Here is a 17752-nt window from a genome sequence, read left to right as displayed (position 1 = left end):
TACTTATTGCTGAGGGGAATGCCCACAGGGGATCTCTGCACTGTCTGTCTGTCCCCTTTCCTCCCCCTAACTGTAACCCATCTATCCTCGTCCTGAGCCTTAGGAGTGACCAACTCCCGATAACTCCTCTCAATTACCCCCTCTGTCTCCTGAAGAGCAATCTTTTTGTGCTGCTCCATGTTGATCTTAACCTACCACGCTTCGTCCTTTTTCCATTATCCCGTCACCTTAGAGTTCACAACTATCTTCACTGCACCTGATTGCTTTGCCATAATTGTTAATTTTACAATGTCACTCCTGGAGTGAGATTGTTTATAAAACTTGCTGGACCCAACTTTGACCTAATAACCATCCATCCTCCATTGCCGTGGATTTCCTGCCACTGAATCCATGATGTCCATTTCTCCTTAATTTTTTGCAGCTTCATAAAAGCCTGCTATGTGGCATTTAACCAAACATCATCTGATAGTCCATTAACTCACTGCCTTGAGCAACTTCTCTGTTATATCAGCAAATAATTCTCTGAAGTTACTCAGACATAATATTCCTTTAAGAGGAGAGACAACAAGGTGTAGAGCTGGATGGACACAACGGGCCAAGCAGCATCCGAGGAGCAGGAAAGCTGACATTTCGGGTGTAGACCCTTTTTCAGAAATAGAAGAAGGGTCTAGGCTGGAAAGGTCAGCCTTCCTGCTCCTCTGTTCATCCAGCTTTACTCCTTGTTGTCTCAGATTCTCCAGCATCTGCAGTTCCTACGATCTGATTCCTTTAAGAAGGCTGATTTTCATGATTTAATCTAGACCTTTCCAAATCAAGTAAGATTAAAATTTTGCACATGCTGCAAATCTGAAATAAAGACAGAAAGTCCTGGTGAAGCTCAGCGGATGTGGCAGTACCTGTGGTTAATGTTTTGAAGCTGGTGTGAATTTATGGTTCTGAAGAAAGGCCATACTGTAATGTAGAACAGTACGTCACAGGAACAAGCCTTTCAGCTCACCATATGTGTGCTGATCATAATACTATTTTAGACTAATCCCATCTGCCTGCTTATGGTCTGTATCCCTCTATTACACGTTTGTTCATGCGTCTTTCTAAATACCTCTTAAACCTTGCTATTGTATCTGCTTCTACCACCTCCCCTCGAAATGCTTTCCGAGCACCTATCGCCCTCAGCATATAAAAAACTGTCCTTGCACATGTCCTTTAGACATTTGCCCTTCTCACGTTAAATTCTGTGGCATTTGACAGTTTCATCTTGGGAAAGAGACTTTGACTTTCCACCCTCTTCATGCCTCTCATAATTTTATATACTTCAGTCAGGTTGTCCCCTCAGCTCTGACGCCCTAGCAAAAACAATCAAAGTTTGTCCAACCTCTCCTGCAGCTAATATGCTCCAATCCGGGCAACATCCTTGTAAACCTCCTTTGCATCCTGCCCAAAGTCTCCACATTCTTCCTATAGTATGGCAGTTAGAACTGTGCAACAGTACTCCAAAAAAGACCTGACTGAGCTTGTATACAGCTACAACGTGATTTGCCAACTTTTATACTCAATGTCCCAACCAATGAAGCCAAGCATGGTGTATGTCCTCTATACCATGTTATCTATTTAAGGTGGCACGGTGGCTCAGTGGTTAGCACTGCAGCCTCACAGCGCCAGGGATCTGGGTTCGAATCCAGCCTCAGGTAACTGTCTGTGCAGAGTTTGCGCATTCTCCCTGTGTCTGCGTGGGTTTCCTCCGGGTGCTCTGGTTTCCTCCCACATCCCAAAGATGTGCAGGCTAGGTGGATCAGCCATGCTAAATTGCCCGTAGTATTCAGGGGTGTGTGGGTTATGGGGGATGGGTCTGTGTGGGATGCTCCAAGGGCGGTGTGGACTTGTTGGGCAAAGGGCCTGTTTCCACACTGTAGGGGATCTAATCTAAAAAAAAATTGTGTTGTAACTTTCAGAGAGCTGTAGTCTTGGACCTCAAGATCCCTCTGTATATCAATGGAGCTAATTTACCATATACTTCCTACTTATATTTGACCTCCAAAAATGCATGCCTCAAATGTCCGGATTCAGCTCCATTTGCTATTTTTCTGCCCAACTTTCCAACTGATCTATATTATGTATCTTTTGATTAGCTTCCTTACTATCCACAACTAATTTTCATGTTGTCTGCAGTCTCACTAATCAGACCGCATATATTTTCATCCAAATTATTTGTACATGCTACTAGGCATGGTGGCTCAGTGGTTAGCATGTTGGGTTCCCTTTTAGGAGATTCCTACTCATTTGATACAAATGCAATACGCCAACTTCTGTGAACAGCCACAATTTATTTAAGCAAGTACAAGCTTTTGGAGGATCACTTAACAATCTTCGCAGGGCTTGAGGAGCCGTGTCAAGCGATGTTGTCCAATAAGGGAACTGTCTTCCCTGTATATAGGATTTTGCATCACAGTCAGTCATGTATGCAAGATACAATTTTTTACTTCCCCCGTAGTTATATGCCTAGCAACAGTGATAGTAGATGATTTAATCACCTAACATTAGAAGCAAAGATCAGCTGCCCAAAAACAATGTGTACAACTAGACAGTTCCTCACTTCTCAATCACCGCTGTAGACAGTTCCGTATCTTTTTAGCCTTAGTTCAACACTTGCAGAGGGCAGAGTATAATTAGATTACCACATTCTGTCTGTGAGACAATAGCACCCACGACGCAGCTTAGCACCTAATTTCTTACATGTCAGCAGAACAAATATTCATCCTTTAACATTTCAAGCACTGCTGCCTCTCAGCGCCAGGGACCCGGATTCAATTTCACCCTCGGGCGACTGTCTGTGTAGAGTTTGCACATTCTCCCGTGTCTGCGTGGATTTCCTCAGGGTCTTCCAGTTTCCTCCCACAGTCCAAAGATGTGCAGGTTACGTGGATTGGCCATGCTAAATTGCCTGTAGTGTTCAGGGGTGTGTACGTTAGGTGGGTTTATAAGGGGTGAGTCTGGGTGGGATGCTCTGAGGTTCGGTGTGGACTTGTTGGGCTGAAAGGCCTATTTCCACACTGTAGGGATTCTATGATTCTATGAAAAACAAAAAAAAATCCCACCTACTCCTTGCGGAACACCACAGGCCACAAACCTCCAGTCAGTAAAACACCTTTCCACACTGCCTTTTCTCTTCTATGACCAAGCCAATTTTGTATCTAACTTACTCACCGTGGATGCCATGTGACTTAGTCTTGTGGACCAGTCTACCATGAGGGATCTTGGCAAATGTTTTAGTAAAGCTCATGTAGACAACATTCATTGCCCGATCCTCATCAATCATCCTCATCACTTCCTCAGAAAGTTCAGTGAAATTTGTAAATCAGGACCTTCCCTGCACAAAACTATGCTGACTATTCCTTATAAACCCATTTGTGTCCAAATACCAGTAGTCCTGTTCCTAAGAACCATCTCCGATAATTTCCCTGCCACTGATTTAAGGCTCAGCAGGCTATAATTTCCTGGATTGCATTTCTTAAACAAAGGGATAACATTGGCTATCCTCCAATCTTCTGGCACGTCAACTTGAGATACCAAGGATACAACGATCTCTGTTAAGTACCCACCAATCTCCTTCCTCACCTCTCTCAGTATCATGGGATAGGTCCCATCCAATGCTAGGGATTTATCTAAATGTTTTTCAAGACACCAAACACTACGATTTTCTTTCATATCAATATGCCCTAGAATATCAACATACTCTCCCCCCTAAATCTAACCAGGGTCCTTCTAGGTGAATACCAATGCAAATTACTGATTAAGAACCTCACCCACCTCCTTTGGCTGCATGCATAAATTCCCTCTTTTGCTCATGAGTGGACCTATCCTGTCCCTAGCTACTATCTTGCTCCTAATATAAAATGCATTGGGATTCACCTTAATCCGACCTTCAAAGAACATTTTTTGGCCCTTTTTGCCTTTATAATTCCTTTTTAAAGTTCTTTCCTATTTCCTTTATAATTTCTAAACGATTTTGTCTGATTTCAGTTTCCTAAACCTTACATATGCATCCTTTATCTTTTTTGACTAATGTTTCAAAAGCTCTTGTTTCTGAATCATGCCATCCTTATTTTTCATCCTCACAAGAACATGCTGGTCCTGAACTCTTATCAACTGGCCCTTAAAAGACTGCCACATGTCAGATGTGGATCTACCCCAATCAGCTGCCCCCCCCCAACCTAATTTATCCAGTTCCTACCTAATACTGTTGTAACTAATCTTACCTCAATTTAGCACATTGACTCAAGGACCACTGTTATCTTCACCCATAACTATCTTAAAACTGACAGAATTATGATCACTGTTCCTAAAATGCTTTCCTAGTAAACTTCGATCACCTGGCCATTCCTCAGTGCAAGGTCTAATACTGACCCTTCCCTAGTTGAATTATTTACATATTGTTTCAAGAAACCCTCTGGTTGCAGTTGGACTCAACATTAAATTTGCTATTCTCTCCAGATGCTGTCAGACATGCTGAGTTATTCCAGCACTTTCTCTTGCCAAATTAAAGTTCGTTTTATTCTTGATAATAGTTTAAATCACTTTTTCCTAACCTTGTTAGTTGATTTGCCTGTAGTTTTCCTGGTTTGCACCCCTTCGTTATCTTGAATGGTGATATAATGTTAGCCACCTTCAGTCTGATGACTTTACTCCTATTTCGAATGAGGACTGAAAGATCCCCACTCCTACCACCCACCAGTGTCTCCGTTACCTTTACTTGTTGCAGAAACCTCTTGTGAACAAGTTCCAGTCAACTGTGATGCTTTAACGGTTGAATAACTTAGATATCGAGTTCTTTTCCCTTTAGATTATACCCAGCGTTGATGTTTAGCAGTTGGAAACTCTGGTTTCATTCTTTTAATTCACGTTTGTTAAGTTGGAGTCTGGCCATCATTCATAATAATATTTTGTGGTGTGCGTGCATATGATGAGACTCTGGAAAGTAGCCAGCACACACCTGGACTCACATCAAAGCAGAAGTTGAGGGAAGGTGTGATAACTTTTTTTTGCTTGTTGACAGGAGATAGGGCTGCTGCTGGGATACCTGGTAGAGCTTGAACTTCGCCCCCATACCTCTGCAAGTTCGGCTCACTTGCTCTCCATGGCACAGATACAAAACACCGCAGGAATTTTCCTGGACATGCTTCTGAAATGTCGGCACTGGGTAAGTGTTAATGATTCAAGGAGACTGAGGCGACTGGAGAAAGATAATACTACATTGCTGACACAGTAACAAAACTGGGGATATCACAGTATTACTGAGCAACTATTTTGACAACAGTGTTCAGACTGGGATAAAATGTATAAACACAGAAAAACAACAGTAAAAAAGCTCAAAGGAGGAAAATACTAAAAAGGCAAAATTAATATCTCTTTACTTGCATATGTGTAATATTCAGAACAAAGTAAATAAATTAAGTACACACATGCCGGTTAATGATCTGTCATCATTGCAAAGACATGATTACAAGGAGACCAAAGTTAGGAACTGAATATTCAGGGGAATGTGACTATTTGAAAGGCCAGGCAGAAAGGAAAGAATGGTTGGATAGCATTGTTGGTAGAGGATGGAATAAGTACAAAACCAAGAAATGGCCTTGAATCGGAAGATGTAGAATCCACATAGGTTGAGATAAGAAATAAAAAGATGAAATGGAAATAGCCTATAGCACCCCCAACAGTAGATATACAGTGAGGCAGACAATAAATCAGAAGATAATGAAGCCATACAAAAAAGCAGCGCACTAATCATGGGTGACTCCAATCTTCACATAGTTTGGTATAGTCAGATTGGCAGAGATAGCCATGAGGAAGAATTCATAAAGTGTATACAGAATAATTCCCTAGGGCAATATGCTGGTGATGCCTAATAAGGCAACTTTAATAAGTAATGCCAGAGTGAAAGATCCCCTCAGAGGCAGTGACCATAATATGATAGAAATTAGCATTCAGTTTGAGAGTGAGAAACACTAGCCAGAAACAACTGTGTTATGCTTAAACAAGGATAATTGCAAAAGAATGAGGGCAGGGCCTGGACTGGGAAAGGCCTTTAGCAGCACAGATCAGTTGAAGAACAGTGACTGACGTTTAAGAAAATAGTTCATGGCTCACTGCAGAGATATATCCCAGTGAGATAGAATGATTAGGAAGGGATAAACCAACCATGGTTAACCAAGAAAGTTAAGGATATGGTCACATTGAAAGAAAATAAACTGCACAATGTGAAAAAGATTCATGTTAAACCAGAGGATTGGGAAAGATGTAAAAATTAGCAAAAGATGACCAAATGAAAAGACGGAGAAGATAAATTTTGAGGGTAGGCTTGCAAGTAATATCAGGATAGACAGCTCGAGCTTTTTTAAATGTATGAAAAGGAAGGGAGAGGCTGAAATGAACCTAAACCCCTTAGACAGTAAGGATAAGATAATATTGGGCAACTGGAGGAGAGGAAATAAATACAATAATTATCACTCAAGAAAAGATACTTGGGTAACTTATGGGGCTAAAGACCCATAGGTTCCCTGAACGTGGTGGGATGGATTCTAGGATATCAAAATAAGTAGCAATAAAGATAGTGACTGCACTGTTAGCAATCTTCTAAGAGTCCTTAGATTCTGGAAGAAACCCAGAGGAAAGAAAAACTGTCAACGTATAACCTTTATTTTGAAAGAGAAGGAGGCAGAAAAGCAGGTAAGGATGGAGGATTAGCTAACTAATCAAAGACTAGGGAGTTGGGATAAATGGGGCATTTCAGGATGGCACCTACAACTAGTCTAATGTTCTGGCTGCATTTTTTGCAATGTATGTTATTGATTTGGATTGGAAATGTCAATGTGCTGTTGCCACATTTGCAGATGACACAAAAATAGTTGGAAAGGCAAGTGATGAGGGTGACAAAGAGTCTGCAGAGGGATATAGGTGGATTAAGAAAGTGGATAAAAAAACCAGGCAAATGAAATATAATGTGGGGTTATGCATTTTGGCAGGAAGAATAAAATAGAGATGAAAGTATTCAAGTGGAGAAAAACAGCAGAAAGTTACAGACTAATTTGTGAGTCCTTGTGTATAAATCACAAAATGCTAGCATCCAATTTAGCTGTTAATAGGGAAAGTGAATGCAAGTTGGCCATCATTTCAACGGGAATAGAGTATAAGAGGAGGGAAGTTTTGCTAAAACTACATAAGATATTAGTCAAACCAAGCTGGAATGCTGTGAACAGTCTAGGGACTCTTATCTAGGGAAATGAATCTAAGGACACTAGCTTTGGAGGCAATCCAGAGAAGGTTCACAATGCTGATACCACGTATGGAAGGACTGTTTTATGAGGAGACATTGAATTGGTTGTTACCTGTACTTGTTTAGAAGAACTTAAAAGAATGAGAGATGATCTTATTGAAACACACAAGATTCTTAAGGGATTTGTTAGGTTAGATCTGGAAAGGTTATTTCCCCTGTGGACAAGGACATAAACTCAGAATAACAGATTTCATATTAAAGAAGAATTTCTTCTCTCAGAGGATTGTGGATCTATGGAATACTTTACAGCAAAGAACTGTAAAGGGTGGATTATTCTGCATATTTAAAGCTGGGATATATCAATTTTTAAGGAAAGCTAAAGGTATACTGGCCTTCATAGCAAGAGGATTTTAGTATCGGAGTAAGGATATCTTGCTGGAATTATACAGGGCCTTAGTGAGGCCACACCTTGAGTACTGTGTGCAGTTTTGGTCTCCTAGCCTGAGGAAGGGCATTCTTGTTATAAGCGAGTCAAGCAAAGGTTCACCACACAGATTCCTGGGTTGGTAGGACTGACATAGGAGGAAAGACTAGATTGACTCTATGACTAGCTTGTACTTACTGGAATTTAGAAGAATGAGGGGATATCTCATAGAAACATATAAAATCCTGAATAGACTGGACAGGCTAGTTACAGGAAGAATGTTCCCGATGTTGGAGAAGCCCAGAACCAGGGTCACAGTCTAAGAATAAGGGGTAAGCCATTCAGGACTGAAATGGGGAAGAATTTCTTCACTCAGCATTGTGAACCTGTGGAATGGTCTCCCAAAGAAAGCTGTTGGGGCCAGTTTACATTAGATATTTTCAAGAGGGAGCTGTATGTGGCCCTTGTGGCGAAAGGGATCAAGAGGAGCAAGCAGGAATGGGATACTGAAATTGCCTGAACAGCTATGATCATATTGGACGGTGGTGCAGACCTGAAGGGCTGAATGGCCTCCTCCTGCACCTGTTTTCTATGTTTCTATGTTAAAAGTCAGGGAATCAAGAGTTATGAAGCTAAGGCAGGAAACTGTAGTTGACAGTTATCATGCCAGACAAGATCTCATGGAATGGCAGATGAAGCTTGATGGGCTGAATGGCTTACTTCTGCTCCTAAGTTTTATGGTCTATTAACGGTCCAAGACTTCAAGCACAGTCTCTGAAATATTGGCTCATCATTCCATACCTGCCTAGAAGAGCCATTCATCCAGGTTCAACTTTCTAGTTTTTATTCTGTAGCTTTATAGATTATAGCAATATTGTAGAAATACTTTTTAAGGGTTACTGGACCCAAAACAGTGACTCTGATTTCTCTCCACAAATGCTGCCAGACTTATTGAGTTTTTTCAGCAATTTCAGTTTTTGTTTCTGATTTTCAGCATCCGCAGTTATTTTGTTTTTTTACAATACTGTGGGTGCTGGAAATCGGAAATAAAAATTAAAGAGTGCTGGAAATGTTCTGCACATGGAGTCTTTTGCAGTCCCATCGAGTCCATTTCTCTGTGGAGCAATCCAGATGTTCTCATTTCCCCATTGTATCCCCAAAAGTTCCCTTCAGTGCCCATCCAATTTCCTTTAGAAATTATTCTTTGCCCACTTCTGTCACCCACCCAAGCAATGAGCGTTGCCACTTGCTGTGTGAATTCATTCCTCCTTACGCCCCCATAGCCTTGGATGAGGAGGAATTTTGTCGGGTAACAGTGCTGGGGGCTTGGGTGAGAGAGATGGACCCTTTTACAGCTACTTAAAACTGCAACAAGCATGGTTATGGGGCTGCAGTCTAAAGGAGTTATCTCTGCCCTATGATTCTAATATTTCACAAACGTCCATACTCCCTGATGGCAATATGTGTAGGGTCCCTCTCTTTTGTGAAAACAGTTGCAAAATATTAATTGAGCTCCCTTCCAATGTCCTCCACCACACATTAGTTACTTTCATTGTTCCCAAGAGGCCTGACTCCCACCTTCAGTTATCCCTTCACACTTCATGTAAGTATTAAAAATTTTTGGGTTTTTCTTGATTTTGATTTGCCCACTTTTTTCATACCTTGTTTGCTTTCTAAACTTCATTTTTAATTTCAGCTTTAAAATTTTATACTCCTCTAAGTTTTCTGCAGTGTTCAACACCTATATTTCATGAGCTTCTCTTTTTATTTCTTTGTCTTCTCCTTTAACTCCTTTGACATCCAGAAGCTACAGGAATTATTCATCCTGCTCTTTATTAAGGGCACATATTTCCTCAGAACCCTCACTATGTGTCCTTGAATGTCTCCCACTCATCTAGCGCTGATTTACTTTTAAATAGCTTTTTGAGGCTCTCCTTAGTAAAATCACAAATCGGGTTTGAAAAATGAGCTTTACCCCAACTGAAAACTTAGATTCCTTGTCTGTCTTTATGTTCTTTTCTGTAACCACCGTGAATTTAAGTGAATGAGGATCTCATTCATCAACATGTTTCCCAACTGATGTCCCTTCTACTCGCCCAGCTTCATTGCTTAGTCTAGAAACACCCCTTCTCTCGCTGGCCATGCTTCATATTATGTAAAGACATTCTTCTGAATGCTCTCAAAGAATATTCCATTCCTTTTCACACTAATTCAATCCCAGATCATGTTAAGTACATGCAGATGGGACTAGATTTATTTAGCATATCTGGTTAGCATGGACAAGTTGGACCAAAGGGCCTGTTTCCATGCTGTATATCTCTGTGACTCTACGAGTGACTGAGATCCACCAAGGCAATTGCTCTCGAGATAGCAGGAACTGCAGATGCTGGAGAATCTGAGACAACAAGGTGTCGAGCTGGATGAACACAGCAGGCCAAGCAGCATCAGAGGAGCAGGAAAGCTGACGTTTTGGGACTAGACCCTTCTTCAGAAAATGCTAAGACTAATACTGTATTGGTATTGCTTTTCTCGGAGATTTGCTGACGTATTTGCTCTTCCACACTCCTGATTGTTTGAGGGCCTAGAAATAGGAGAAGTGCACCAATAGTCATGTCCACAAACCATCACAAAATGTCTAAATATATAAAATCCTAGTGAAACCACTAAAATAAGCAGTGTGGCTGACTGATTGCTACTCAGGACAAAAGCTGTTCACACCAGGATTTGTCAGTAACAGTAAAATAATTCAATTTATTATAACACTTTAACAAAACAAAACACAGAGGAAAACAAAAGGATTTCTAATTTGTTAACTTAAACTATACCCTATCAATGACCCCAATTTACACACACATAAGACATGTCGTTTAACACATACATTATGGGTTGAAAAATAATATAGATAGAATAAACAAAATTCTGATAATCAAAAGTCCAGACACAAGATGGAAATTCATTTCCTCACATTCATTTTGATGTTTGTAATAATGACACGCCATACTCTGTCGGGTTACGGATCAGATCTTTTCTTGATTTTTTTTTTCTTTACAAGCTTCTTTCTGTCCTTCTGGGAAAACCAAATCCTTAGGGACTTTTTGGAGCTGTACAAAATTGTATTAGGTACATAGGGAGAAATCTTTCATAACTTTGGAGCCATATCGTCTGCTTTCTATTTTCATTATAACGTAACCCTCACTCTATGCCTGTTTGTACCTTGTTGGCTGCTGTCAGATCTACCGTTTTTCCATTTTGTTCTCTGCTTTTATTTAATATCATCAAAGAAATCTGATAGCAATCAGGTGACCAAGTAAGTCTGCCTCATTGGGTATAGGAGATGGAGATGTGGGTATGTAATCGCTTGCCACATGATTCACAAATACCTGTAATACAATAAAGGAACCCTGAAGTGAGCCCTGAATCTCGCCTTTCAGCTGCAGAATGTTAGTTACACAGGAAATGCCTATTGTGGCCTCTGCATTTAGGATTCACTGAACCTGGCAGCAACTGGTCCAAGAAATATTTGTTTCTCATTTCCTGAAGGTGCTGAGGTTTTTCCAACGATATTGGGTAGGTTGCCATCACCCACCCCTCAATGGGTGTTCATGGTCCTTATGAGGTGGCTGTCCATTCCTCTTGTTTGGGCTCCTGTTGTCTATATCAGGTCTTGAGCAGGGTCTCCATCAACAGTAATGCTGTCTTCTTCCTCTGGTAGCTCAGACTTGGCAGCAGAGAAGAGACACTCAGCTCTAGCAGCCACTGTACAAAACCTGCAACAACCCAAATGACAGGATTAGGACTGGACTGGGTGCCACATTATGGGAGAGATGTGAACACACTGGAGAAATGCAGAAACAATTTACTAGAATGGTTTCGGTATGAAATCTTTCAGCTATAAGGATAGATTGAAGAAGCTGGGACTGTTCTCATTTGAGAGAAGAAAGCTGAGTGGAGATCAGATTGAGATGTTCTAACTCCTGAATGGGCTGGAATCAGGAGACTGGATAAGGCTCATAAAAGAGAAAAGAACTAGAAAGCACACATTTAAAATGGTGTGTTAGTGAAGCAAGGGTGATGTGAGAAAAAAATACTTTTACACAGTGTATAGTTAATGACTAGAATGCACTGCCTGGAAATAAATGTAGAAACTTAAAGACATAGAGGATAGAAGGCCATTCAGCCCTTAAAGCCTGCTCTGCCATTCATCATGATCGTGGCTGATTGCCCAACTCAGTAGCCAGTTCGGGATACTGAGCCCATTTGCTCCAAGCTGGCCAAATCCTTTTCCAACTCTTCTTCTTTTCTTCTCTCTTCAATTTGCTGATGTCACAGGGAGGTTGTAGAGGTGGCAGTGCCTGGAGCAGGGACTCCTGGCTGCTGTAGGCCTAGAGCCTGAACTCTTGCTGACAAGGTTAGGGTTAGGGTTAGGCTGTGGCGGTGGTGCCCAGAACTGGAATTCCTGGCTTCATTGTTGATGTTGTTGCTGTATTCGGTCTATGAAGCTGAACTCTATTTAAGTACTTTCTTCTTATTTTTAGAATGGCGCCGGACTGTTGCAACAAAACACGTTTCACTGTATCTCCTTAGATATATGTGACAATAAATCATTCTTTCATTCACTTTGTCTACAGCCAGTGATGGAGTATAGGGTGGAAGGGGATGGATAGATGTGTAATTATAATATTACATATTTCAGAACAAAGTCTAATCTCTTCAAAATGGACGCAGAATCCTATAAACTGTGTCCCAGAAGCCATATCTCTTGTGGATTGAACTGTCTGATGAAGGGTGTATTACATATTTATACTTTTGAATTTGGGTTCAAAATAGAGGCCGGTGGGGGTGAGTTAATTATGAGAGTTTTAAGTGCAAAAAATCAATAGACTGAACCAAACACATCAGTACCAAGAAATCATGTGATTGCAGTCACCTGCCTAAGAGAACCGCTATGGTGTTAATGAATAAAAAGTGACACTGTTGGGTTTTTTATTATTCATTAACTGGATGAGGGCATCACTGGCCAGGCAGCATTTATTGCCTATCTCTAATTGCCTAGAGGGCAGTTCAGAGTCAACCACATTGCTGTGGGTCTTGGAGTCACATGTAGGCCAGACCAGGTAAGGATGGTAGTTTCCTTCCCTAAAGGACGTTAGTGAACTAGATGGGTTTTTTCTGACAATTGGCAACAGATTCATTGTCATCATTAGATTCTTAATTCCAGGTTTATTTTATTGAATTCAAATTCCACCATCTGCTGTGTCTGGATTCAAACCTGGGTCCCCGGAATGTTATCTGGGTGTCTGGATTAACTGTCCAGCAATAATACCACTAAGGCCATGGCTTCTCCAACGTTTATGACAGGCAGAGTAAACTCATGCAGGCAATTAGCTTAGTTTGACTTTAGAACAGAAAGTTCAACACTTTAGTTCAGGAAAACACTCTAAGTCAAATACAGTCGCACGTCACACACCTGCACAGTGAAACACAATCATACAGAGCATACTCAGACACTGAAGCACCATCACACTGCACCCACCCAGATCCTGAAACACAGTCACACAGAGCATACTCAGACACTGAATCACAGTCACATGACACACACCCAGATCCTGAAACACAGTCACACTGAGCACAAGGAGACACTGAAACACAGTCACGTGGAGCACACCCAGACACTAAAACACAGTCTTCAAGTTATAAAGTGCAGAAACAGTCCCTTTGATCCAACTCATCCATGCTGACGAAGTCTCACTTGCTTGAGTTCAGCCCATGACCCTCTAAGCCTTTCCTGTTCATGTACTTGTCCAAGTGTTTTTTAAATGTTGTAGCTGGACCTGCATCTACCACTTCCTATGGCAGTTCATTGCTCATACATGTTAAAAACTAGCCCCTCGGGTCCTTTTTAAATCTTTCTATCTTGCATTTAACAATATGCTCCCTAGTTTTGAATTCCCCCATCCTAGGGAATAGACCTTTGTTATTCACCTTATCTATGCCCCTCATGATTTTATAAACCTCTGTAAGACCACCCCACAAAATCCTATGCTCCAGCCTCTGTCCATAACTCAAACACTCCAGTGTTGGAAACATCCTGGTGAATCTTTTCTCAAGTATCTCCAGTGTAATAATATCCTTCCTACAGCGTGGAGACCAGGTCACCAAAAGCTGCCTCACCACTCTCCTGTACACAACATAACGTCCCAACTCCTATATGCACTGGTTGACTAATGAAGGCAAGTTTGCCAAATGCCTTCTTATTCATCCTGTCTGCCTGTGAGACGACTTTCAAAAAACAATGTACCTGAACCTGGAGATATCACTGTTTGACAACACTGGCCAGGGCCCTACCATTAATCGTATAAGTTCTGCACCTTATTCGCTTTACCAGAATGCTGGACTTTGCATTTATTCAAACTAAACTCTATCTGCCACTCCTCAGTCCATTAGCCCAATTGATCAAGATCCCCTTGCATTCTTAAATAACCTTCTTCACTGTCAACAATTTTGGTGTCGTCCATATAGACAGTAAAGAAGGTTTTCTGAGATTACAGAGGGCTCCTGATCAAATGGCTCAATGAGGTGAAAAATGACAAATGGAGTTCAGTCTGGATAAATGCGAGGTCTTGCGTTTTGGTACAACAAACAAGGCTAATACAGTTACTGGTAGGGCTTTGGGTAGTGTTGTAGAACAGGGCGACCTAGGAGTGCAGGTACATATTTCTTTGAAGTTTGCATCACATATCGATAGGGTGGTTAAAAAGGTGTTTGGTATACTTGCCTTCGTTGCTGTCTTTTGAGTATAGGGGTTGGGAAGTCATGTTAAAGTTGTAGGGGACATTAGTGAGGCCTCCTCTAGAATATTGTGCCCAGATTTGGTTAGCCAGTTGTAGGAAGGATATTATTAGGCTGCAAAGTATTCAGAAGATATTTACCAGGATGTTGCTGGTATGGAAGGTTTGAGTAATAAAGAAAGGCTGAATAGGCTGAGATGTTTTTCACTGGAACATAGGAGATTGAGAGGCAACCTTATAGAAGTTTATAAAATAATGAAGGGTATAGATAGAGTTAATGGCATTTGCCCTTTCCCTGGAACAGTGGATTTCAAGACTAGGTATCATATTTTTTAAGGTGAGGGAAGAGACATTTAAAATTTTTAAAAAGGGCAAATTTTTACACAGAGGGTGGTTCAGGTGTGGAATGGAATCTCTCAGAATCCCTTCCAACAACTTACCCACCACTGATGTCAGACTCGCGGGTCAATGTACATACAGCGCAACCAGACACTGAAACGCAGTCACATAGAGCACAGCCAGACACTGAAACGCAGTCACATAGAGCACACCTGACACTGAAACGCAGTCATATAGAGCACACCCAGGCCCTGAAACGCAGTCACATAGAGCACACCCAGACACTGAAACACAGTCATATAGAGCACACCCAGACACTGAAACACAGTCACATAGAGCACACCTGACACTGAAACTCAGTCATATAGAGCACACCCAGGCACTGAAACGCAGTCACATAGAGCACACCCAGGCACTGAAACACAGTCACATAGAGCACACCCAGACACTGAAACACAGTCACATAGAGCACACCTGACACTGAAACGCAGTCATATAGAGCACACCCAGGCACTGAAACGCAGTCACATAGAGCACACCCAGGCACTGAAACACAGTCACATAGAGCACACCCAGACACTGAAACACAGTCACATAGAGCACACCTGACACTGAAACTCAGTCATATAGAGCACACCCAGGCACTGAAACGCAGTCACATAGAGCACACCCAGGCACTGAAACACAGTCACATAGAGCACACCCAGACACTGAAACACAGTCACATAGAGCACACCTGACACTGAAACTCAGTCATATAGAGCACACCCAGGCACTGAAACACAGTCACATAGAGCACACCCAGACACTGAAACGCAATCACATAGAGCACACCCAGACACTGAAATGCAGTCACATGGAGCACATCCAGACACTGAAACGCAGTCACATGGAGCACACCCAGGTACTGAAGCGCAGTCACATGGAGCACATCCAGACACTGAAATGCTGTCACATGGAGCACACCCAGACACTGAAACATAATCAAAAAGCACACATTGATGCATGAAACCATTAGATGTAGCTGTCACCAACCTGCCTATGAATGTTTGAACTAATTAGCTTTACTGTTTCTTTCAGGGAGTAGTGGAAGGCTGCAGTGCTGGATTCACCAAATTCTGTGCAGCCCTTCTGAAGCAACAGTCTCCAGAATTGCAGTCTATTCCTCGACAGATCTTGGAACAGGTATGTTCGAGCAAATGACTCTGTGACACAAATGTACACAAGTTCATTGTTCTTGATTTACTGCCCTCTTACAGTTCAGCTTGATGCTACCTTGTGCAGTGGATAGGGCTGGGTGCAGCCTGCCCTAATGGAGTTGCATTTTCACTGGTAGCTTAGAACTGTGATTGAGCACAGGGAGTCTCAGCACCACTCTGGTGCAGTCAAATCACTCCCAATGTGAGCAACTGTCCCTGGGCCCCTAAATAATTGACACTATTTGGACCTCCCTGTCCTGGGATGCATCCCAGGAATTTACAATAGTCCCATGTTCCAGGAGCAAAAACAAAGTTGCTGGAAAAGCTCAGCAGGTCGGGCAGCATCTGGCACCAGACTATAGGAAAGATATAATTGCACTGGAGGGACTGCAAAGAAAATCCAACAGGATGTTACCTGAGATGGACCATTTCAGCTATGAAGAGAAGTTGGATAATTGCTGAATCCTTCAGTATGGAAGCAGACCTTCAAGTCTGCACTAACCCTCCAAAAGCATCCCACCCAGAACCCCCCCCAAGCTGTCCCCATAATGGATGTGAGTTTGCTCGCTGAGCTGGAAGGTTAGTTTTCAGACGTTTTGTCACCATTCTAGGTAACATCATCAGTGAGCCTCTGGTGAAGTGCTGGTGTTTTGTCCCGCTTTCTATTTATCTGTTTAGGTTTCCTTGGGTCGGTGATGTCATTTCCTGCATTGGTGATGTCATTTCCTGTTCTTTTTCTCAGAGGATGGTAGATTGGCTCCAAATCAATGTGTTTGTTGATGGAGTTCCGGTTGGAATGCCATGCTTCTAGGAATTCTCATGCGTGTCTCTGTTTGGCTTGTCCTAGGATGGATGTGTTGTCCCAGTCAAAGTGGTGTCCTTCCTCATCTGTATGTAAGGATATGAGTGATAGCGGGTCATGTCGTTTTGTGGCTAGTTGATGTTCACGTATCCTGGTGGCTAGTTTTCTGCTTGTTTGTCCAATGTAGTGTTTGTCACAGTTCTTGCAAGGTATTTTGTAAATGACGTTTGTTTTATTTGTTGTCTGTATAGGGTCTTTTAAGTTCATTAGCTGCAGTTTTAGTGTGTTGGTGGGTTTGTGGGCTACCCTGATGCCAAGAGGTCCGAGTAGTCTGGCAGTCATTTCGGAAATGTCTTTGATGTAGGGGAGAGTGGTTCTGGTTTCTGAGCCCGTTTTGTCTGTTTGTTCGGGTTTATTGCTGAGGAATTGGTGGACTGTGTTCATAGGGTACCCATTCTTTTTGAATACGCTGTATAGGTGATTTTCTTCTGCTCTGCGTAGTTCCTCTGTGCTGCAGTGTGTGGTGGCTCGTTGGAATAATGTTCTAATGCAGCTTCGTTTGTGGGTGTTGGGATGGTTGCTCCTGTAGTTCAGTATTTGGTCCGTATGTGTTGTTTTCCTGTAGACGCTGGTTTGAAGTTCCCCATTGACTGTTCGCTCTACCGTGACATCTAGGAATGGCAGTTTGTTGTTGTTTTCCTCCTCTTTTGTGAATGTTATGCCAGTAAAGGGTATTACTGATGGTCTTGAATGTTTCCTCTAATTTGTTTTGTTTAGTGATGACAAAGGTGTCATCCACATAGCGGACCCAAAGTTTGGGTTGGATGATTGGCAGAGCTGTTTGTTCGAGTCTCTGCATTACTGCCTCTGCTAAGAACCCTGATATCGGAGATCCCATGGGTGTACCGTTGGTTTGTCTGTAGGTTTTGTTAT

At 42.0% G+C, this 17752-nt stretch overlaps 1 protein-coding gene across 1 annotated transcript in view; it reads left to right on the top strand.

Moving 5' to 3' along the window:
• Positions 1-17752, top strand: part of si:ch211-225b11.4 (thyroid adenoma-associated protein homolog) — a 248624-nt gene that overhangs the window by 176474 nt on the left and 54398 nt on the right. The window contains exons 19-20 of the mRNA XM_048556638.1: positions 5051-5194; positions 15899-16003. Coding sequence (XP_048412595.1) covers positions 5051-5194; positions 15899-16003 — 249 coding nt within the window. The remainder of the gene's footprint in view (positions 1-5050; positions 5195-15898; positions 16004-17752) is intronic.

Source organism: Stegostoma tigrinum, chromosome 26 (genome assembly GCF_030684315.1).
Source record: "Stegostoma tigrinum isolate sSteTig4 chromosome 26, sSteTig4.hap1, whole genome shotgun sequence".
Taxonomy (NCBI): domain Eukaryota; kingdom Metazoa; phylum Chordata; class Chondrichthyes; order Orectolobiformes; family Stegostomatidae; genus Stegostoma; species Stegostoma tigrinum.
This window is presented reverse-complemented; position numbering and strand designations above follow the sequence as displayed.